Source organism: Carassius carassius, chromosome 50 (genome assembly GCF_963082965.1).
Source record: "Carassius carassius chromosome 50, fCarCar2.1, whole genome shotgun sequence".
NCBI lineage: Eukaryota > Metazoa > Chordata > Actinopteri > Cypriniformes > Cyprinidae > Carassius > Carassius carassius.
In genome coordinates this window covers 9,936,854-9,960,661 of record NC_081804.1, presented here as the reverse complement: position 1 = coordinate 9,960,661, position 23,808 = coordinate 9,936,854, and the positions used below count along the sequence as shown (strand labels likewise).

Here is a 23,808-nt window from a genome sequence, read left to right as displayed (position 1 = left end):
TTTAAATCAGGATGGGCTCTTTTTGGCTGTCAATGTTTTTATCGTTCACCAGCTGGAAAAAATCCTTTTGAAAGTAATTCCAATGTGTCGTTATTGTTATTGTTATTGTTGTGGTGTGCTATTCTTTTAAATTTAGAACCCATCCTTGGTGGAACAGGCCTTAACGCTCACTTTTCTCAACTCAAGCATAAAGGTAAATTCAACATGTTGCAGAAGAGAAGAGACTCATGGTTTGTTGGGGTCAAGAATCATGGCGATCTTCAAGAATTATATTAGTAACAAGACAAGAAGTGCACCAGACACATGATGAAAACATCTCGTCTTCCTCGTTTTCCACATGGATATTTTTTCAATGCATCATCCTTTCCATCCCCCTGGCCTCAGGACCGGGATGAACATGTTAATATGGGCTGGCCATGTCAGGACTGCTCAACTCTGAACCCTCACGTGTGATCTGCCCACAGGCTCAGTCTGGTATGCAGGCCCACAGGAACTCAGCGGCCTTTATTACAGCATGCCCTAAAACTCGCCCTTCAGAAACCTCCTCATCATCACCTAACCCTTGTGACTAATCTACCCTCGAGCATTCTTGCAGGGCTGCCCTCAGGCTTAAATGCTTCATCAACCCAAAGACAGACGGAATAGCAATCAAACAACAAACCTCCTCGAGGGCATCAAAGCCAGACAAAGGGCAAGCAGAAAACAGCACCTCTTCCTCAACCGCTGCAAACAAGAACTTGAGTATTTTATCTCAACGAAGATCCCCACAAAATGACACCGCAGGAAGCTTTTATTTAGAAGGAAACGGTGAGCAAGGACAATGAATTTTGCTGTCAGGAAGCGGAGGTGGGGGAAGAATGAGTGGAGCCATTATGACATGGCTGCATCCCGCTTCGGGCCATGCTGCCCTTCAGGCACATTGCTGTGGAGATAAAATCTTTGACTGGACCCTTCAGAGCAGGCCCAGCCACGGACCCCTGGGCGAGGACCGACCCCTTTAGAAAAGTCATTCGCTTTGCTCCACATCGAGGGGGTGTGTGCGAGCTTCTGTGCACATGTTGGGAGGGGGGCACTGCCAAGGGCAACGTTGAGTTGAATGTGAAAGACAGAAATGATGGGCGGAAAATGAAGAGAGAAGACATCTCATTGCCTTCATTCTGAACGTGTGAGATACAAATGCTTGTACCTGTAATGCCAAAAATTCATATGCGAAAGCATCAGGTTTGCTGATCCGTTTTGGTTATGTCTTATGTGGGTTTATGAAGGTAATCCATAGTGAAAGAAGTCAGCAGTGCATTCATAGAGCAGAAATAATGCTTTTATTTGGTTATTTATGCTCTCCATAAAAGGACATTTAGTGCCCTCCACAGCAGCAGATTGCAGCAATGCAAGCAAAAAATTAAAAAAAGATCTAAGCCATGAGGCGCGTCATTAGAACACAGTCCCAAACTTTTATCATTGATAGTATTAATGATCGTTTATGTGAGATAGCATCTGACACATCTCTTATTGATAATATGCCATAGGCAGTAGCATGTGAAGTCACAGTATTCACATAGAACTGAAATGATTCTTGCTTGATTTACTAAATTAGAACAAATATGGTTTGCTCATGCATGAGTATGTGACTGGTTGGGGCATTTGTTATGGCCATACATTTTAATCTTATTAGTGCAATAGTCAGGTTTCTGAAGACAATTTTCCACAAGCTCAGAAGAAATGTTATTGGCAGAGACACATTTTTTGTGGCCTAATGGTTAGAGAGTCGGACTCCCAATCAAAAGGTTGTGAGTTCGAGTCCCGGGCCGGCAGGAATTGTAGGTGGGGGGAGTGCATGTACAGTTCTCTCTCCACCTTCAATACCACGACTTAGGTGCCCTTGAGCAAGGCATTGAACCCCCAACTGCTCCCCGGGCGCCGCAGCATAAATGGCTGCCCACTGCTCCAGGTGTGTGCTCACAGTGTGTGTGTGTGTGTGTGTTCACTGCTCTGTGTGTGTGCACTTTGGATAGGTTAAATGCAGAGCACAAATTCTGAGTATGGGTCACCATACTTGGCTAAATGTCACTTTCACTTCACTTCACTTCACTTTGTAAAAAAATAAATAAAAAAATTTAATAATCATATAATAACTAAATTCCAGATGAAAACTAGACTAATCACAAATCCTGACAAGAAAGATACATCCATTAGGAACTTACAGAAAACAAATCAGGACAAACTAGAGAACAAAAGTCAGTACCATCAGGACCACATTTTTCTATTTTGCCCTGAAGAGCTCTGTAGAGCAAATGAAGCTCCAAACATCATGCAGATTATTTTTTAGAATCAACTGACTACATTATACACTTTACATTACATATATTACATTTTAATACACCGATAGTTTTACCATAGTTTGTTTTTTGAGAACATCTGCAGTGATTTGTAGTTCATTCTCACACAAAAGTACACAATCTTGTAGTCTTTATTACATTTCATGCTTCTATTTTATGTTTGTAATTTGAACCATTTTAGACTTGGTTAGTTTGGTTTATGGCTTTGAACTCTTATCTCTTTATTAAAGAATGATGAAAAAAGAAAAATATTAAAGCAACCAAGAACATTTGAAAAACTAGAAATACCTCTGTAGCAAAAGCTTAAAATCTTGACAATGATGATGACAATTTTGTATTCTTAAGATTTGCTTTTGTTATCAGTTTTTTTTTGGGTTGGGTTATAAGTTGGGTTTGAAGAAAACCTTACTTGAGACTTTGTGAGGGAAACATCTTACACTTCAGTAGCTGACATGTTTTAATTCACTTGGCATTGGCCCACATGAACCAACAAGGTCCCAAGGGTCTTACCTCTGCACCTGCTGAGGCCCCAGGAGAGTCAAGCTTGCGTTTCTTTCGGGGTCCGATGGCGGCTAGGGCTGTGAGGTTGGCATCCCGCTGTCTCATCTGGGCGAGTTCCTGCTGCTGCATCTGAATGGCAAGAACATTCAATCAGTATTAACTGCATGAACGCAATATCAAAACCACTCACGTGAAACAGACAATTTATACATTGTGTATGTCTGTGAATAACAAGTTTCCAAATAAGTATTACTGTGTATCACATTCCCTTACTAGAATTATCATTTTCAAATATTTGTATGCTGTGTATTTTACATTCATTTCAAACTGCCCTGAAGAGCTCTGTAGAGCAAATGAAGCTCCAAACATCATGCATAGCTTCAATGCAGCAAATAACTTTCGCCGTATCTGGGTGCTTAATTCAATTTCTTTCCATGAGGGAATGAGAGAGCGAGTGATTTTCAAAAAGCACAGCCCGCAGGTAAAGTCATCTCACCCTAGCAGGCAGTGACACAGCCAGCCATGCCAGAAGGGGTGGATGAGGAGGGGGCTGCGCACCCTCTGTTCCTCCACTCGGAGTGAGCACTGCCGGGCACAGAATGCAGAGAGAGTCCTTGCCTCTCCTCACCCTGACACTCACATCACTGTGGTCATGAACTCGCGCAAAAAAAAAAAAAAAAAACACTAGCAGCAAGAACAGTTTTGTGTCATCAACGGCCCCATTAGAAAGTGTGTTCACCGAGCCGCAGTGGCCGCTGGAGTTATGAAGTCAGGGCTCGACAATAAGGACTGCCCGATGGCCTGGGGCCAGCAAGAAAGACGTTCGGGACAGTAGACAGATTTGTCACTTGCCCGATAGGGCCACTGCAGCGTCGTCATGAAATTTGATCATTTGCATGTGTTTTTAAGACTTGTTAATTTAAAAATTCAAGCAATTAATAAGCATTTGAAAGACAACTACATTTAGTACTCGCGCACTGTGTTCCATGTACAGCTCTTTTACAGGCAGCCACATATAAGTGTAAGCCGCCTGAACAAGCAAATACATACAAAGTATGTCAAAATACCCACCTGGCAAGTAACTTTATAACTTTAACAATGATTGTGATGAGTGGGGCGGGGCCGAGGGACGTGGGAACAGGAGCGAGGCCGGTGGAGTGATTGGAGATGAGTGACACCTGCGACACTCGCCGGTCTTGAGTCCCACGTAAGAGATGGAGGGATATAAAACCGGAGCGACGACAGTGACGGACGAGAGAGGACCAGGTCTGGGTTTTAGTTTGTGTTTTGATTTTTATTTGTGCGCGTCAGTCGTCCGTGAGGGGCTGATGCGCTGTTTTGTGTTTATTTTGATTATTAAAGTTTCATTTGATTGTCCGCCAGTTCCCGCCTCCTTCTTCCCGATGATTACGAAGGTTGTATCATTACAATAGTATATATTAAAACATTTAATTATGATAAGACTACAGATATCTGTTAACTTTAATTACATTATTAATAATGCTCAATGATATCTTGAATTTTGTGATTTATTTAGGGAAAAAATCTACTGATTGATTAGAAGGGGTATTTGAGCCTGTGGGGGTATGAAAGATCTGTGGGGTACGAAAGAAAAACAATTGTAACACCATTTTTCTTTTGTGGTAATGACTTAATGCTGTCACAGAGTAAAACATTTTCATTTAATTGACTGAATTTGTCACTTGTGCTGCTAGAAACAATTCATCCAAATATTTGCACCGCCTGCCCCTCCTTTCACAAATACAAACTAAATAACATAATGAAGAGGGGTAAATTGACAAACCGCTAATTCAAGGCAACGTTTACATGCTAATTAAGTCAGGGTTATGCTAATCGGAAGGGAAGTCGTGCACATTGCATGCACACGCATGGTTGCCCCGGAGAGGGCGAGCTGACATGTAAACACGCCCAGCGCCACCGCTGCATGTCAGTGATCTGGTGCACTGAACTTTCACCTGGCCCTGACAGCTACGGTGAATGCGCCCGAGGGCACATAAAAAAGACGGACGGTGGGGTGTGCGTGAATCTATCTGAAGTAATGTGAGGTAAGGAGGCCCTGTATGAACACAATGCAGTGTTTAAAGGAAGGTTCTAGAAGGACAAGGGCTGTTTGGTGTCACTGCTGATCTTCTCTCACCGCCTGCAGCTAGAGCGCTGACTAGCGTTCATATTCGATTATTTGATGAGGAGTGAAAGGGGAACCTAGTTATGCCATCTGTAATCCAGAGCTGTGTAGCTCCACATAATCAGTGTTTAATGACTGACCTCAATCAGAAAACCTGCTGCTCAGCTTTAACACGGTTGTTCACCACTGTGAATACAGATTGGAGAACCTCCAATCACTTCCATTATAATAAAAAAGGGGGCATCACTACGGTTGTGTTCAGAATGGAATAATAGCATACTGCTTACTGCTCAGTATATATGTTGTAAACTGCCTGTTTCTTAAAGTATGTGTAAATAGTATGTAATAGCAATGATAGCTTTACATTGCTGTTACACAACTTTACAAATCTGCATATTAAATTAAAAAATCCAGGGTTTTTATTATTATTTTTAATAAATATGCTAAAAAAAATACTATAATATAAAAAAAAAAATTCTAAACCAATTGTGCAAGTTTTGGGCAGGACTATTTGTTTAGATGATCAACAGCAAACGGAGTGTTTCAGAGCTGAAATAATTCAGTCATAATAAATTACACCCTTTTAAAGGGTTGGTTCACCTATATATTAAAATGATGTCATTAATAACTCACCCTCATGTCGTTCCAAACCCGTAACCCGGAAGAGAAGACAATGCTGAGTAAAGTCATAGTTTTTGCTAGTTTTGGACCGAAATGTATTTTCGATGCTTCAAAAAATTCTAACTGACCCTCTGATGTCACATGGACTACTTTGATGATGTTTTTCTTACATTTCTGGACATGGACAGTATACCGTACACACACTTTCAATGGAGGGACTGAGAGCTCTCGGACTAAATCTAAAATATCTTAAACTGTGTTCTGAAGATAAACGGAGGTCTTACGGGTTTGGAACGACATGAAGGTGAGTTATTAATGACATAATTTTAATATTTGGGTGAACTAACCCTTTAAATGCATTTTTTTATCCAATTTCACTAATATAAAGTCTTGAATCCTTCTTGCATCAAGTATATAATCAATCAATAAACAGGCTCATTTTACTTCTGGTATATTCATGATGCTGGAAGTTTAAGGTAGATTCAACTTGGTAGTGTAAAAATACATTAGTATTAAATCAGAAAAATAATAATAAATAAAATAGTTTATTAGATGATGTAAATACTGTTTATACATTTTTAGAATAAAATATATACATACACACTACCATTTAAAAGTTTGGGGTCAGCAATTTTTTTTCAAGTCTTTTAGGAGCAGCCTTTAGTAAAAACAATTATATTCATTTTGCGAAATATCTATAGATAGAGAAAGAGTGAAAAAGTAATATTACATATATTATAATTTAAAAGAGCTGTTGTCTATTGTAATGTTTTATTATTTATTTCTGTGATGCAAAGCTGAATTTCAGCATCAATACTTGAGTTTTCAGTGTCACATGATCCTCCAGAGATCATTCTAAAGTAATGATTTGCTGCTTAAAAAGAAACATTATTAACTATATTGAAAATATTGTGCTGCTTAATATTATTAATTTTTGTAAGTCTTTACACAAAATGTGTATATTTTTATATTACTTTCAGGTGATGTTGTTGTGGAGTTCAAAAAGTACTAGTTTTGTCGAAATGTCACTTTCTCTCAATTGCCTGCCTGTCTATTTGTGAGACAGAGAGACAGGAGGCGGCATAGAAAGAAATGCTTGTAGTCTATAATCATTTACAAAGGTCAGGCACGAGTGAGAAAGGCAGAGACAGTGAGCCTGCCAGCGCTGCTCTCCATCTCTATTGATCCTTATCTGCAGTTCGGCCCACCAGAATGACTCGCCTGAGAGAAACACCTTAATAACCGCACAGGTTGATGTCGAGTGTAGCGGTTCAATTAGGAGTGCTGGATGAAGTCAAGGACGTGAGAAAACAAAAACACTATTCCTGATCCTAATTCTAGTGCAATTCTTGGAGTCTTTGATATGCTGATTATGAGCTGCAGATTTTTTCTGTGAGTGACTGGCAGTTTTGAGCTCTGGGGGGTTTGGAGGATCTATCACCTTCCAGAACTCCTTATTAACAAGGTGAAGCACGAGGCGCAAACCCCTGATAATGAGCCAACGTAACAATCCAAGAAAACGAGACAGCAGAGCAAGCTCCAAAAAAACAGTTTTCACATCCCACTAGCAAGAGATTATGTATACAACTTGTGCAGTTATGAATGTTCATTGGTTTGTTTTGTTGACTGAATCAAGAAACAATCTGTACGGTTAAAAATATATTATAAAATCAAAGCTGACAAAAAACACGAAGGAAATAAAAAAAAGTGTTAAACAAAGTGTTTAACACGTTACAATCTGAAAATAAATTATAGCTTTATACATAAAAGTGATTGAACAAAAAAAAGCCAAAAGCTTATAAATTGTAAATACATTTTTGAAGAATGTTTAATATAAAAAGTAATACTTCTTCCGAAACACTAAATAAAGCTGTATAATTAATTTAAAGCTAAAAAATATTGTTTTTAAGATTTAAATTATAAAGCAAATTAAAAGAAATTTATTTTTTCCTAAAATACACATATGCATACAAACAGTACAGACCAAAAGTTTGGAAACATTACTATTGTTAATGTTTTTGAAAGAAGTTTCTTCTGCTCATCAAGCCTGCATTTATTTGATCAAAAATACAGAAAAAACATTAATATTGTGAAATATTATTACAACTTAAAACAAGTTTTCTATTTGAATATACTTTAAAAAAAAATGTATTCCTGTGATGCAAAGCTGAATTTTCAGCATCATTACTCCAGCCTTCAGTGTCACATGTAACATCCAGTCTATCACATGATCATTTAGAAATCATTCTAATATTCTGATTTATTATGAGTGTTGGAAACAGTTCTGATGTCTAATATATTTGATGAATAAAAGGTTAAAAAGAACTGCATTTATTCAAAAAAAAAAAAAAAAATTATAATAATATATATTCTAATAATATATTTTCTTTACTATCACTTTTTGTCAATTTAACACATCCTTGCTGAATAAAAGTATTGGTTTTATTAAAAAAAAAAAAAGAAAAAAAATTACTGACCCCAAATTACTGACCAGTAGTGTATATTGTTATTACAAAATATTTATATTTTAAAAACATAGCTTTTTTTTTTTTTACTTTTTATTCATCAAAGTATCCTAAAAAAGTATCACATGTTCTGAAAAAATATTAAGCAGCAGAACTGTTTCCAACTTTGATAATGAATCATCATATTAGAATAATTTCTAAAGGATCATGTGATAATGATCCTAAAAATTCAGCTTTGCATCACAGAAATAAATGATAATTTAAAGTATAATAAATTTAAAAACAATTATTTTAAATTGTAATAATATATCACAATATTACATTTTTTTTCTATATTTTTTATCAAATAAATGCAGGCTTGATGAGCAGAAGAAACTTCTTTCAAAAACATTAGTCTGTACTGTACACCTTTATGTACATTTTAAAATGATAAATTAAGGTAAAAAAATAAAATAAAATTTTTACATTACATAAAATGCAAATATATATAGAATTTGACTGTGCTGCCTTGGTGAAATAAAAATCTGTACTGCTAGAAAAACATCCTTAAAAAAAGAAAAGAAAAAAGGTGCATGACCCATTTGACATGTTTCACTCCAACTTCTTGTTTTAGTAAGAGTCAGGTAAGAAAACAGGAGGGAGGAGGCAGCTGTCTAGGCTTTAAAACTGTCTTTCAACTGAGAAGAGGAGCTGCCGTTTTGCTTTGAGGTGAACCATGTAAATAAATAGAACTGTACTGTTCAGCGTTTCTCTTTCTAGTCTAGTTAGCTATACTGTGATCTAAAAAAAGTAGATGCAGCAAGACCAAAGAAGCTTCAAGAAGTGCTGCTTTCTTTCTTTCTTCATAACGATATGCCCTCAGGTAAGAAAAACAACAGAGTGCTGAAACAAACAATATATCCACAGCAACAGAGAGTCAATGGGCTCTGCGGCTCTAGATTTGAATAAAACATGCTTTGAATGATCGCTGGGGTTCAAAAAAAGATCCTCTTTGACGGATGAGATCTAACAGTGGTTGTCAATACAAACAGAGACATATGGTGACATTGGGACATATGGTGTGTAAATTGCTTATTTACAGAAAGGCGGGGAAATGAAAACAGAGGCATGTGTGTTTTTTTTTTTTTCTAAAAATGAGCCAATTTCTGTATCCAAAGTTCCTGCTTGGCATTAAATAGAAATTACAGCATGAAAGCTGTTTATTGTGCTAATGAGGACAATTCTTTGCCCAAATAATCCAAATTTAAACCATTTTTTTCTAGCCAGTGTTTTACCACTATAGACCGAAGCTTTTAGGCATTTTTTTAATGTTTGACTTCTTAAAACTTGGAAAATAGCACACATTTGAATCATTTTTTGATAGTGCTTTGGTATCTGTTTGAGTCCCCATTTATTCTTCCTGAATGGAAAACAGCAACCACTCTCACAATATATGCTTTTCCTTTCATGAAATGAAGTAATTTTGCTTTCATTAGCATTAAACCTGATGAAAAATCCACAGTGCTCAGACATGTCATGCCCCCCACAAGCCAAAGATGAACCCATATTAAACTCATGAAGGCAGCAAGGTGATGTGACATCTGAGCAAATCGATGACTCCCCCCTCCCCCCACGCGTTAATATAAACTTGTTAGGAAACGTATGAGACCATTTTTCTCAATGTCAGACTTAATGATGTCAAAGTCATGGCAATGGCATAATCATGAAAAATGTATGTCAGGCACTTATATTAGTACTATTAAATAGTCTTCCATAAAGCTCACCTCTTTAGCTTTCTGTTTAAGCCGAGCCTGTTCGGGATCCTCCTGCCTCGAGCGACTCTGCAAGCAAAGAGAAACATTAGAACTAAAATAGACCGGTTTAAATTAGATTCAAGATTCAGATGAACAAAATTAGTGCAGAAATATCCGCTCAGAAAACAATAAAAAGTAACAAACGTAAAGAAACAGTTCACCCAAAAATGAACATACTGTCATTATTTACTAGTATGTCATTCCAAACTGATTTCCAACAGAAAAAAATATCAGCAGCATATAAATTTGAAACAACACTATTAGCAGTAAATAACAACAAAAAATACTAGCTTTTAAAATGACATTTACATTAAGAAAACATTAATGTTTGCAAACAGGGCCTGTTATTCTACCATGATGACAAACAAAATGTAAATGGGTCAAGTCTATTCCCAAACAGTATTTATATGAGACCAGCAACAGAAAACATAAGAACAATTATCTTCTGGCTGACATCTCAATTAGCAGACTGCATTAATTAGAATAGGGACGGCAGTGCACTGGGAGTCAGTTTGGAGCGGGACATCGTTGGCGTCATCATCAGCTTTTGTCGTTTAAGTAAACTAATTACCTCTGCTTTCATGTTGCCATGTCCTTTTCCTGTGGGGAATTGTCACACCCCCACCGTATCTTAAGGAGTGAAACTTCAAGAGAGAGCAATGCATGTTGGGAAGTCGCTACTAGCCGTTTGTTGCTGCTTTGGAATCTATATGCAGTGCCACCATCATAAATTAAATAGTTATGAACTGATTTGCGAGTAATATTATTTAATATGCAATTCCATTCCTTACAGGTCTATATATATATATATATATATATATATATATATATATATATATATATATATATATATATACACACACATATGGGAGTTAATTTGTTTTGGTTAACTTAAATCCCAGTAAAATGGCTAAATGTTCTGATTAAAATTTAAGTACATTAAGTAAATTAAAATACACAAAAATTAGTGTACATTGGCTGATATTACAGATTTTTAAAAAAGAAGTTGAAGAAATAAATTTAATTATCAACCAATTTTGGATATTAAACTATTCATGTTTGGCCTCCCTAAAGTTAATTTATTCATTTCTAATAATCAAATTTCACTGTCAGTTGTAATCTTTGACTAAATCTTTGTATAAGGAATATACAAAGAATATACACTTTTAGCATCCAAAACAATTGATAACATTTTTTTAGACAAAATAGTAAAGAATTTTAACCTGAAAATTATCGGTTATCGGCAATACCATGAAAATAATTATCAGCTTATATAAACCAGAATTTTAATATTAAATAATACGCTCTTCCTGAACAGGCCAAGAGAAATGGGATCTGATTGGTTAAAGTAGTGAAAAAAAAACACCTTTCCAAAAGGAATTCTCTGAGTTCAGTACAAACTGCACTGGTAGTATCTGTGATACTGTTGATTCCCACAGAAAATAATTGAGACGTTCCCCCAAAACATTTACTTTACATTTATTATCAGCTGGTGTGTGTGTGTATATATATATATATATATATTTTTTTTTTTTTTCTATATATTGCAAATTTTCTTCATGTTAACATGTGGTTACCATTTTATCATCAAAAGCTCAACGTTAACCTTTAATGTTTTTTTTTTTTCAAAATCTCAAAATGAATATATGTATATATATATATGTATATATATATATATATATATATATATATATATACATATATATATATATATATATATATATACATATATATATATATATACATATATATACATATATATATATATATACATATATATATATATATATATATATATACATATATATATATATATATATATATATATATATATACATATATATATATATATATATATATATATATATATATATATATATATATATATATATATATATATATACACACACACATACATACACACTGTATTTTTCGGACTATAAGTATATGTCATGAGAAAAAAAAAACATATAAGTCGCACTGGACTATAAGTCGCATTCATTTAGAACCAAGAACCAAGAGAAAACATTACCGTCTACAGCCGCGAGAGGGCGCTCTATGCTGCTCAGTGTAGACTACAGGAGCACTGAGCAGCATCTCTGGCAGTATAGAGCGCCCTCTCGCGGCTGGAGACAGTAATGTTTTCTCTTAGTTCATTTCTCTCGGTTCATGTCAAATTAATTTTGATAAATAAGTCGCACCTGACTATAAGTCGCAGGACCAGCCAAACTATGAAAAAATGTGCGACTTATAGCCCGGAAAATACGGTATATAAAAAATAAAAAAAGAGAAGGGAGGGAGAAGGGAGAAGGTTTCTTCTTAACCTCATGTCTAGCAGTTTTTTTTTAAAGCCATGTAGTCAGCATTCACTTGATTGTTGCCAAAAAGGTAGTGATGCCTTAAGGTTCATTACATATAACATGATTTTTCCCCAACAAACTGTGAGTGAGATAGTGTCACTTCCTTAGAAAGAAAGCAACTTCAAGGCAAATTTAAAACATCTTCTCTCGCTCCTAACAGAAGTCTCATTCCCTTTCCCCTGATGTACTCCAGTCCAGGCAACAGTATAATCAAATCAACTTGAGACTGGATAAATCCCTCAGGCTTTGCCATTACTGCAATTTGCTGCAGCATGAAGGAGACCAAGTGCAATCTTATGTCTTAATAACACTGCCTTTTCTCTCCAAGGCTTAAAAGCACAACCGGTTTCTTTTAAACAGTGGCCAACACATGCGGGAAAAGCCAGCGTTCAACTGGCAAGCCATTGATGCCACTCCCGCATCTCTCAAACCTACTTTTGCGGCTTTCATTAGCAGCTCCCGTTCTTCATCATCTTTCCTCTGCTTCTCAATCTTCTCCAGCTGCTCAAAGAATTTGAGCTGGGTCCGCACATCTGATGCCTGCTCGTACAGCTCCTCATCCTGGGGAAACAAAAAACGGCACTTGTCATCAACAAGTTCATCACCTTTACGTTGTTATAAGCATGAACTAACTTTTCCCCTGTTTGCCTAAAGTTTCACTCTTTTCCCTTTCGCTCGTAAATGAAAGTGAAGTTAGTAGGTCACCCAGAGCTAATGGGATAATTGTGTGTTTCGCAGTGTTTCTTTGAGGCAACCCCCAACTCTTTTTCCTTCGATGGTTGTTCTAGCGTTGCAGGTAAAAGAGCTGTGTGAGGCGCAGCGGAGGACCAAAGCTGAGCGAGGCGCAGACACACACACACAGGAACCCACGCATTTTTGTGCACTTCTGAGGCTATAACCTATTAGCAGCAGGAACGGCACTGCTCTTCTCATCTCTTCTCACGCACTTTCTTTTGCGCTGAGGCTTCGCCTCACTCGCAGGGCCAACTTTTCTCGTCTCCATTCAAGTTTGGCTTGTTTTTTCGCTGATGTCAACAGGCTGACTTCATACAGCTGTGCCAGTTACTCATTTTGAACAGTTTGTTCCAAAATCAGAATGGGACAAATCGCAACATGACACTGTATCCTCTCTACAACATTCTTTTTCTTCATAGCACAAAATGAAAGTCTAGATTTCCATTTTTTGGGAACTTTTTCTTTCCCCTCAAGCTGAATAACTTTTGGTCTTCTATGATAACAAGGTTAACAAAACTTATTGTATTAAAATACAATAATTAAATAATACAAAAAATTCACTTAGCAACAACACAGGAAGCTTTGGTGCTCTACATTAATATTACAACCTATTATGATCAATACCAATTTGGATTCTGAATGATTTTTGGATTGGCATCTCTTACAGTTTCCACACAAATATTAAGCAGCACAACCTTTTTGTATAGCCCCTTTCACACTGCGATTCCGGATACACAGGTAATGTGTCCCGGCTCGCTAGATTTTGCACTTTCACACTGCCAGTGATTACCCGGAATATGTGCGTGCGTTCACACACAACCTGTAAAGATCCCGTAAAGATACGTGACATCAGGCTGTGACGTGTAATGTACGAGTCGAAAACGCTAGGCACGTTAACTTTCACTTAAGCTGGTGAACTTTCTCAGATTCAGCACGGAAAGTGAGAAGTTGACTGATCTCTGCTTCATTACAGTTTGCTAATTTTTTTTTTGCGAACGTTGATCTTCCTTCAAAACACCCGGTAAAAGCATTGAGCATTATCTACAACACACCCTTTAAGGCATTGGTTCTGGCTTTTGCTTACATAGCACTCATTCCGGGACTGAACCCGGTAATGTTACTAGGTCCCCAACTCTGGATCAATCCAGGAAACAATCCCGGGACACGTTTGCATTCACAGAGAAGGCGACCCGGCAATGTTCCGGCAATTTTCCGGGTCTGACGTGCAGTGTGAAAGGGGCTTATGTTTCTTAAGGGCCAAATCATCAAATAAGAAAAACTTCCAAAGGATCATGTGACTGAAGACTGGAGTAATGGATGCGGGAAATTTTGCTTTGTGATTACATAAACTACATTTTAAAGTATATTCCATCATAGTTTTTTTACAGGATTCTACAAAATTCAATTACAGGCAGATGTTTTCATCAAGTGTTTCTCTCGCTGTCTTATATATATATATGTGTGTGTGTGTTTGTGTGTGTGTGTGTGTGTGTGTGTGTGTGTATTTTAAAAAATTCATAATTCAAGTCCATAATTCCAAAGAACACAGAACAAGATTATGTGAATTATGATCTTTTGTTGCAAATGCTTAAATATGTAGGTTTTAGTGATATAGTGTTGAAGTGGATCACTGATTATTTGACTGGAAGAACTCAATGTGTGTCCACAGATAATTATATTTCTGCTCCTTTATTATTGAAGACAGGTGTTACTCAAGGATCAATTATGGGACCAATTTTATTCTCCATCTATATAAATGAACTTGGTAAAGGAGTTGAGCCAGCAAATGTACACTTTTATGCAGATAATGATATCATCTGCACTATGGCTCCATCTTTAAAAGTGGCAATGGACTCTCTACAGAATGCTTTTAATTTATTTCAGACTTCTCTTGGTAACTTAAAATTAGTGTTAAATGCTAGAAAAACACAGTCCGGATTATCATTAAATGATTTTATGATTCAAACTTTAAATGGAACAAAGATAGAAAGGGTTGCATTTTACAAATATATTGGTACCTTGCTCGATGATAAACTGACTTCTAGTTCTCATATCGATAGATTTTTAAAGAATTTGAGACCAACGTTAGGTATTTATTTTCATTTAAAAAATGTTTCTCCTTTGTTGCTCAAAAATGTTTAGTAGAAAGTACTCTTCTATCAGTATTGGACTATGGTGATACAATTTATATGCATGCACCTATGAATGTTTTTTGAAAAAATTGGATGTACTTTATCATGCTGCTTTATGATTTGATATTGGTACAAGTGTCCGCACACATCACTTTTAATGTAAATTTTTTTATTTTAAAAGCTTTAGTAGGTAAATTACCACAGTATATATCTAGTTTGTTGACATATTGCACAACTATTTATAATACCAGATCAACAGATAAACTCTTACTTAAGATGCTGATTTTTCATAGAGATGGGTTGGTCTGCTTTTTCTAATTATGCTCCATATGTATGGAATGAGCTTCAAGGTGCATTGCATATGGAATCTGTACCATATCTCGCTATGTTTAAAAATATTTTAAAGTCTGTTTACATAGAGCAGTGTATGTTTTAATAACTGACTAGGATTTGTATTGTTTTTAGAAAATTGTGTTTTATGTTTATTTTGTGTATGGTGATATGTATTTCTTTGTAACTTTGTCCTTTGCTGCCTATCTTGACCAGGACTCCCTGGTAGAAGAGATATTGTATCTAAATGGGACCATCCTGATTAAACAAGTAAATAAAATAAATAAATAAATAACATGTTTAATCATGTAAAAATAACTGATCAGTTTGAAAAAAATATTGACTGATTTTTGTCTTGGACATAAAAGGAATTATAAGTAGTTAGTAGGATAAAATGAGTTCAGTTCAATGTGCTGTACAACAAAAGTCTTACCCTTACTAGTCTTACCCTTACTAGTCTTACTCGTGTAGTCTACTCTTACTTGTGTATCTTCCATGATCAAGACACAGGTTAGTGTTAACATTAACGGTTACATTTTCAGCGTGAAGGACGTATAACGAGAAATTTTTGGCAGGAATAGTCAGTTTCTCTTTGAAGTTCTGAAGCGAGTGGCTCAGGTATTGGTTCTTACTTTGCAGGAGTCAGTGCGGTGTTGCGCAACGGCCGAGACTTTCTCCAGCATGGAGCGCAGCCTGGACTGAGTGGCATGAGAAATGAGAGTGACCGTCTCCATTGACATCTCTGTCACGCCGAACTTCTTGGCTGAAAAGATACAAAGTTTGGTGTTAAAGTCACTCGGGAAGGTAGAGAAAAAGTGATTCTTTGAGCCTGGAGCACAAAACCAATTAAAAAGACAAGTATTATTGTTTTGTTTCTCAAACCTGCCTCATGATATGACCTAATTTAACTGGTAAACACTTCACTGCCACACTTTGCATCTGTCACACCCACACACTCACTCACTTCCCATGACTCTCTCAACATCATATCCAGCAGGTGGCGCAACACTCCTCCTCCCCGTTCCCTCCTCCAGCCATCTCACACACACACACACACACACACCTCCCCCGGAGGAAGATTTACATTTTTAACACACTCCACCCCACCGGCGACAGCATAACAACCACAGCCGGGCTCCATGTAATAGCACATATCCGCAGGCACTCATTGGTATGCACTGTGTGCTAAATCAAGTGCACGGGGGGAGAAAGAGTTTGCTTAAATACAATAATGGAGGACACTTTTTTTTGGATGAGAGGATCCAAAAACCTGCTTCATGTCTACACAACAGTCTACTGTTTCTTCATGTGAAGTATGTGAAGGTTAACTAATCATTATTAATGAGATGCTGGTGCAGTATGTTTGCAGACTGCATGTATAACATTTAGGTGTCTGGTCTTGATTATTGAGCCTATTTTGTGTTGATATGCACCTTTTCCTATTTAGTAAGGTAGAAAAGAAAACCTTTACGAAAACGTATTAAGTCTAAAATCATATTAGAATGACCAACAGCTTTGCCATCACAGAAATAAATTACTTTTTTTTATAAATATTAAAATTGAAAATAGTTCTCTGAAACGAATGATATTGTATAGAATTACATAATATTATACAGTATTATATAGTAACCAGTACTGTAAATATCTCACATTTACAATGTAGCATTCAAACTTGGCTTGCTAGTGGTGGTCACGCAAGTAAGTGCTCTGGAATACCCTCAGACCGACCTGGCGACTATCTAGAAGACCTCAGCGTCACCTTCAGTACCCTAGCATGTCTGTGACTTATGAGGGCAAGCATGCTCACATTTTCTGTGAAATGCAGAAAATCCCAATTGTTTACATGTAGCATCTACGGGTATTTAGATTAGAAGGCATTGATTCCTTGAAATGTGCATTGTTTGTTTATGCAGGGACATTCAGACTGCACGGAAGTGACCTTGTCAGGGAAGAGGCCCGAGGCAACCTCACATTTCACCACACAGCAAACTAACAGAGAGCCATCAGAAGACGGCCTATAAAGTATTCACATACAGCCTGAGGAGGCCTCAAGCTCAGACACAGGACATTCATTAGCCTGACTTAGCAAGTGAGTGACCAGTGGAAGTGCACTAGAAAAGAGCCCTAGTCTTAGGCGGAAATCAAAGAGAGGGGACTAAAATGTTACCAATCACTGAATCTCTGCTTTTTAAGTCTAGGGTGGTTCACATTACAAACAAGAATAAAAGAACCACCAAAATTCTTTACCTACTTTGATATTTTGTCCATGTATAAATATATAGTAATTAACAACAAACGTAATACTAACAATAACTGATTTATTATTAATTATTACTAACAACTAATAATGACCGATTTCTCCAGGTTGTAGGCTACTGATTGGCTAGATGATTTTGAAATCATGTAGTACAATGTATTAGTGTCCAGATCCTTAATTATGGCCAAACATCTCATGTACAGCTGTCTCTCTGTGTGGGGTTTAAATCAAGCAGCTGAATCATAAAGCTTAGAAAAGAGTGACACATCTTTCCTGTCTCATTGGGCCGGCTTTCATCAGCTTTTTGTTTAAATCCATTCATAATCCCACACCCATTTAAAGATCCATCCTCAAACAACGTCAGTCAACACTGATACAGTAATTAGACAGAATATTAACTGCCCACACAGTGGCGGTACAGCTTAAACCTCTTTATGACTGTAAACCTGCCAGGAGAAACTGATCCTGACAAGCACATTGCCAAAATGCCGATGAGAGTATTGCAGCGACGGGTTATTGCATACCAGTCTCCAGGAGCCGTTTGTGAAGCAGACTGGCAGGAAGGAAGGCCTCGTCCTTACAGGAATGGATTTGGGTGCCCACCAGCTCTGAACCTGTGGCCAAGATACGGGCGTTCTCCTCATTTAGGTTCACACCAGCCATGGATGCCACATCATTGATGTCGTCATCATCCCTGCATACACCAATACAAGAACAGATTTACCATGCATGGAACAGGTATATTATGAGATATATGTATATATATATATATATATATATATATATATATATATATATATATATATACACATATACACCAACACTTAAACACTCAAATTATATGAAATTAATTTATAAGATATATTTAGACAAGGTTATGTTTTGTATATATGTAAATAAAATAAGAAAATATTAAATATTTTAATTTATACAGTACTATAAATTACTGTATATTTTACATTTATTTTATTTTTTATTAACACAAATATTGTTTTCTATGTTTATATGTATAAGTGAGAAGCTGCCTGTGTTTATTTATTAATTTAAGAAAAGCTTACTGGAGATTTAAACAAATTTATTTTAAATATTTTTTAAAAAAGATTGATTTTTCTTGACCATATTAATAAATAGTCATGAACATGACTTCATTCCATCACAGTCACTCTCAAATTCTGTAATGCCCTAATGCCATGAAATAACTAACAATTCTAGAGAAACGCTGCCTCCTACTGGACTTTTGGAAACCCTACCTGAAAGTCCCACCCCCCGGGTCATTCAGCTTCTGTTTCTGATTGGCCATGGCTTGAACAGCCACACCCATGGGGCTCCTCACTTGCAAGGGTGTCCCAAAAGCACCTGCAATAAAACTTGAAATTATACTGGGGAACGTCCATTGTAGTCTTGCATGAGAAAAGGAACACTTAAGCTTCAATAACTTTCCTTTAGTGGGTTTAAAATGGACTCTAAGCTCATTAAGTCTCTCAATAACTTACCTTGAGCACGGACTGTCTGTGTAATCACCATTGGCATCCGTGTCGGAGTAGCCTGAACCCCAGGCCTCTTAACAGCCTGAGGAGAACAAAACCACAGAGGATTCGAAAATTCTGAGTTATTTTTCGCTACTGAAGTTTAAGTCCGAGATGCTTATGTATCTTACCAAGCCTAAGATCATAACATTAATCTTATAACATGAGCTTTAGAAAACTTAATGGCCAAATAGATGCATTAAAATAATCCTAATATATAAATAACTAATATATATATATATATATATATATATATATATATATATATATATATACACACACACAGAGTTTCTGAAGGATTTTTGAGGTCAAATTTAAGACTTTAAGACCTTTTTAAGACCTGAACGAATAAAATTTATACCGTATGAGCAGGGTATGGCAATATCTATAGTACCATATAAAAGTACCATAAAATTACTGTAAAAAAAAAAAAAAAAAAAAAAAAAAAAAAAAAAAGCTTAATTTACAGTTCAGATACACATTTTCACAAAAAAAAAAGTTGTATAAAATTATAAACTTTACATTTCAGCCTTTAAAGTCAAAAGTATTAATTAATATATTAATTTAAACAATTATCATCAATAAATTATTATATCAATTAAATAACAAATTAGGGGTGTACAATATTAATAAAAAAAAAAAAGATCTCCAAAATATTCAGGGATTTTATCAATAACGATAATTAGATGATATTTTGCTGCTTGTGTTATTGTGCTGATATCATAAGGACTACCGTGGACAGCGGACTCCTGAATTTTGTTATATTCTTCATATTCTGTGTGGTCAGTTAACAGCAGTAATAGAAATTAATAACTTCCATCAAGTTTTATGGGCATTTTTACCTTTTAAGTCATTTTTTTTCTAAAACTGTGCACCATCTCTTAAGTCAGATTCTTTCATTTGGGTTGTTACCAAGCAAATTAAATCAGCATCAACAGAATTTATCTTTGCAATGCAGAGGAAACACAGAAACTGCTTTAGAAGTGTCATTTACACACTGTTTAATCCAGCTCAGAGGGACATAGAATACCTTAACCTGCAGTTATAAAAGCATGAATAATGTTTTGATATTTTAAATAAAATATTGAAAACTAATGTTTGAAATAATAAAAAAAAATGAAAAGATACCTTAAATATGAAATTAAATCTGCCAGTAGGCGGCAGTAAGTCACTGTTAATAAGAGAGTCATTCGATTGAACCGAATCAGTTAAAAGGTTGATTCGGGAACAAAACAGCCTCCTGTTGCTCAGAGATGCTGTGCTGTTTTTTTTTTTTTTTTGAAGAAAGAGCAAAAACAGTAAATATGGTGTCTAAAACATAATCCCTTAATATTAACTACTTGTTTATTTATTAACTTGTATAAATTCAATATTACATTTGTAATCATGCTTGCTTTTGGAGAAAAAAACAACAACGACACTCTTCATGTGATATTAAATATATGAAATTATATAAATATAAACTTTCTGCCCCATCTTAAATAGTAATAATTCTAAATGCATTTTAATAGTCTGATTAATGCATGCAGTGAAAGACGCACTCTAAATGCCTGAACGCACACACTAGTCTAACCCTTACACAGTCAATGGTCTAACCTAGTAAACCTACTACTGTATACTTCATCAGCTAATGTATGCGTGCACTCTGTAGGTGTGATATACTCATATCATCAAATCACACATCATTAAAACTACAATTATGATAATAATCACAGACCATACATATGATATCACACACCCCATGTTTAGATTTTGGGGTGGTGTTAGTGCAGTGGATAAGACCCTTGGTGTGAGAGACACGGGTTCGAATCCACTGTGAGACACCAATGTGTCCCTGAGCAAGACACTTAACCCCTAGTTGCTCTTGAGGCGTGCGACCTCTGACATATATAGCAATTGTAAGTCACTTTGGATAAAAGTGTCAGCTAAATGAATAAATGTAAATGTAGATTTTTAGAATGCATTGTCTTTATATCGATTCACCAGTTCACATTTAAAGCTCTGCATGTTTGAAGGGTAAAAACATTGCTCAATTTTAGCATTGTTCTGAACTCTGAACAAAACCGTTGTATTGAAAATGCTCATTCATTCTCTGCCAGCAGGTGGAGCGTATGGTAGAAATATAACTTTCCCCGGTTACAGCAGAACACAAAGCAGCACGGCACCGGACTTTGAATGTGAAGCGCTCGTGTTTATTCAATGAAATCATAAAGCTAGCCTTTTGTTTAATTTTCACATTCAGCCTTATCGCAAGTCTGGTCTTTCCGTCCCCAAATTTAAGACCTCTTAATCATAATTAAGACTTTCTTGTACAATTTAAGACTTTTTAAGGCCTTAAATTTGATACAAGTAATAGTAGTTTTTAAGACCCCACAGAAACCCTGTGTATATATATATATATATATATTTTTTTTTTTATACATTGGATGTTCAATATATTGCCCAAGCCTACAATAAACCCTAGGAAAGCATGAGTACCATGGTTGTAGTGGAAGCCAGGGCAGCAGCTGGTCTGATGGCAGATACAGTGGTGGGCAGTGTGCTCGGCACTGGAGCTTTAATTGTGTTCACCGACAGTGGGGTGGATGTAGTAGCGGTCTGAGACAGCTGAGTTAAAGACTGCTGGGAATTCAGAAGAGTCAGACGAAGAGCAGGCAGGCTTTTCTGTACAAAGAGAAGGGGAGACAAATTTCAAGTTTATGTAAACACAAAAGCCAAATTTTGCGTCTTAAAAGCCTAGCCCACCCAAAAATGTAAATTCTGTCATCATTTGGTCACCTTCATTTTGTTCAGAACCTGTATTATTTTATCTCTTCTGCTGAACACAAAAGTAGACATTTGAAGAATGTTGATAAAACCGTTTCAGTCTCCATTGATTTTCGTTGTTGTTGTTTTTTGTCCACACAATGGAAGTCAATGAGAACTGAAACAATTTAGTTACCATCTTTTTTTAAATATCTTCCTTTATGTTTTACAAAAAGACATGAGGGTGAGCAAATGATAACAGAATTTACTTTTTTTGGGTTTCTCGAATTAAGAACAATAAATGCAACTGCTTTTTTTTTTGAGTCCTACCTTCAAAAAAGGGATCAGGTACGGTTGAGGAGATGATTTCAACTCCGTCTGAAGGCGATTTGTAAACTCCTCGGGCTCAATTTTTGCGTCCTTTGCAGATTTTAGAAGGCAAAATGCACATCAGTTATATCACAGATAAAATCGCAGATGCTTTATGAAAAGATTTACTCCTGTCACAGTATAAGTACTGAAAGTTTCAACAACCAGCTCAAGGTTAAAGAAAACAATTCAGGGCTCAAAACTAAGGATTGCCCCATTACACAAGCACTTTCTGATCAATAAATCTTTTCGTGCCTTGAAATGCCTTAAATACATGATTCATACAAATTTTTACCAGTATGACTTATCCATGACTTTTGAGACAATATTCATGACTGTTCATTAATTTTCAAGTTTACATTAAAATAGGAATAAAAATCTGTTCAAATTCCGCACCGTGGATGTTAACTAAATTTAATGACTATTAATGATACTTATTTGCTTTATATTTGTTTTAATAATAAGTACAAACTGTGACTGTGCCAGATGTTACTCCACGCAGAGAAGATATCACATCCCTGAATATTATAATTTATTTAACTAATATTATAAACTAAACTCAGAACCTAATTTGCATTTAGGAAACCGTTTAGGTCTAACAAGTATCCTAGTATTCAGGGATAGAAATATACAGAAATTAACATTACATTGTACATTAAAAACAGATTAATCCTTATAATTAAAGTTACGAAAGTTATTTAGTCAAGAACAGTGATCAAGAGCTCTCTTTTCTTTTGTTGTTTGATTAACATTAATGACAGACGGCACAGCTTTATTAGGCGGCTGTGCCTTAAAGACCACCAATGGATTTCTTTCTCAACAATTACTTACATACATGAGGATACTCCGCAGGGTGGGCATTTTGACAATTTTGTTTGATTTTGGCGGCCGAATGTCACCTGACTAAACCCGGAAAACAGGTCTCATCACTTCCGTGTTAACAGCCATATTAAATAATGGTGATATCAACAGACTTTTAAGGTAATGAGTTAAACTAATTGCATGCAACATGCAACAATGACCCGATCAGGCAACTGACATTTCTTTTAACCGTCTCTAAATGCGAGCGAAAGTCTGGTTATCGCAGCGTGCAGCGGCTCTCTTGTAGTGCAGATGAGATGCGCTGATGTAAAGATGTTTTGAGAGGATGAAAGAGAGAAGACGAGGTACCGCTGAATTACTTTTGCTGTTTTCATATGACTGATTCGATCTAATACTCTGTGTGGGTTTATTTATATCTTACCCGCATGCTATAGTAAATAAATGTTTACACAATGGAAATCAGGGGCATTAAGTGTGAATTCATAGCATTGTAGCAAATTATGCGTGTTAAAAAAAACTTTTGTAAGTAACAAAAACAAAGTTGAATAAAAGGTAAAAACATCAAAACAAAGAAAAATGATAATTATGCCAAATTTAAACTATAAAATGTACACAAAAGTGCTTCTGCAGGAACAGAGCAGCCTTAATGTGGCTATGCATAGACACCTTT

At 36.1% G+C, this 23,808-nt stretch overlaps 1 protein-coding gene across 3 annotated transcripts in view; it reads right to left on the bottom strand.

Annotated features, from left to right (window-relative positions):
• Nucleotides 1–23,808, bottom strand: part of LOC132133269 (transcription initiation factor TFIID subunit 4-like) — a 41,357-nt gene that overhangs the window by 14,048 nt on the left and 3,501 nt on the right. For all 3 annotated transcript variants that reach the window (XM_059546073.1, XM_059546072.1, XM_059546074.1), the window contains exons 5-13: nucleotides 22,278–22,367; nucleotides 21,681–21,866; nucleotides 19,170–19,245; nucleotides 18,927–19,032; nucleotides 18,201–18,370; nucleotides 16,052–16,182; nucleotides 12,658–12,783; nucleotides 9,833–9,889; nucleotides 2,847–2,966 (exon numbers count right to left, since the gene is read on the bottom strand). In XM_059546073.1, coding sequence (XP_059402056.1) covers nucleotides 2,847–2,966; nucleotides 9,833–9,889; nucleotides 12,658–12,783; nucleotides 16,052–16,182; nucleotides 18,201–18,370; nucleotides 18,927–19,032; nucleotides 19,170–19,245; nucleotides 21,681–21,866; nucleotides 22,278–22,367 — 1,062 coding nt within the window. The remainder of the gene's footprint in view (nucleotides 1–2,846; nucleotides 2,967–9,832; nucleotides 9,890–12,657; nucleotides 12,784–16,051; nucleotides 16,183–18,200; nucleotides 18,371–18,926; nucleotides 19,033–19,169; nucleotides 19,246–21,680; nucleotides 21,867–22,277; nucleotides 22,368–23,808) is intronic.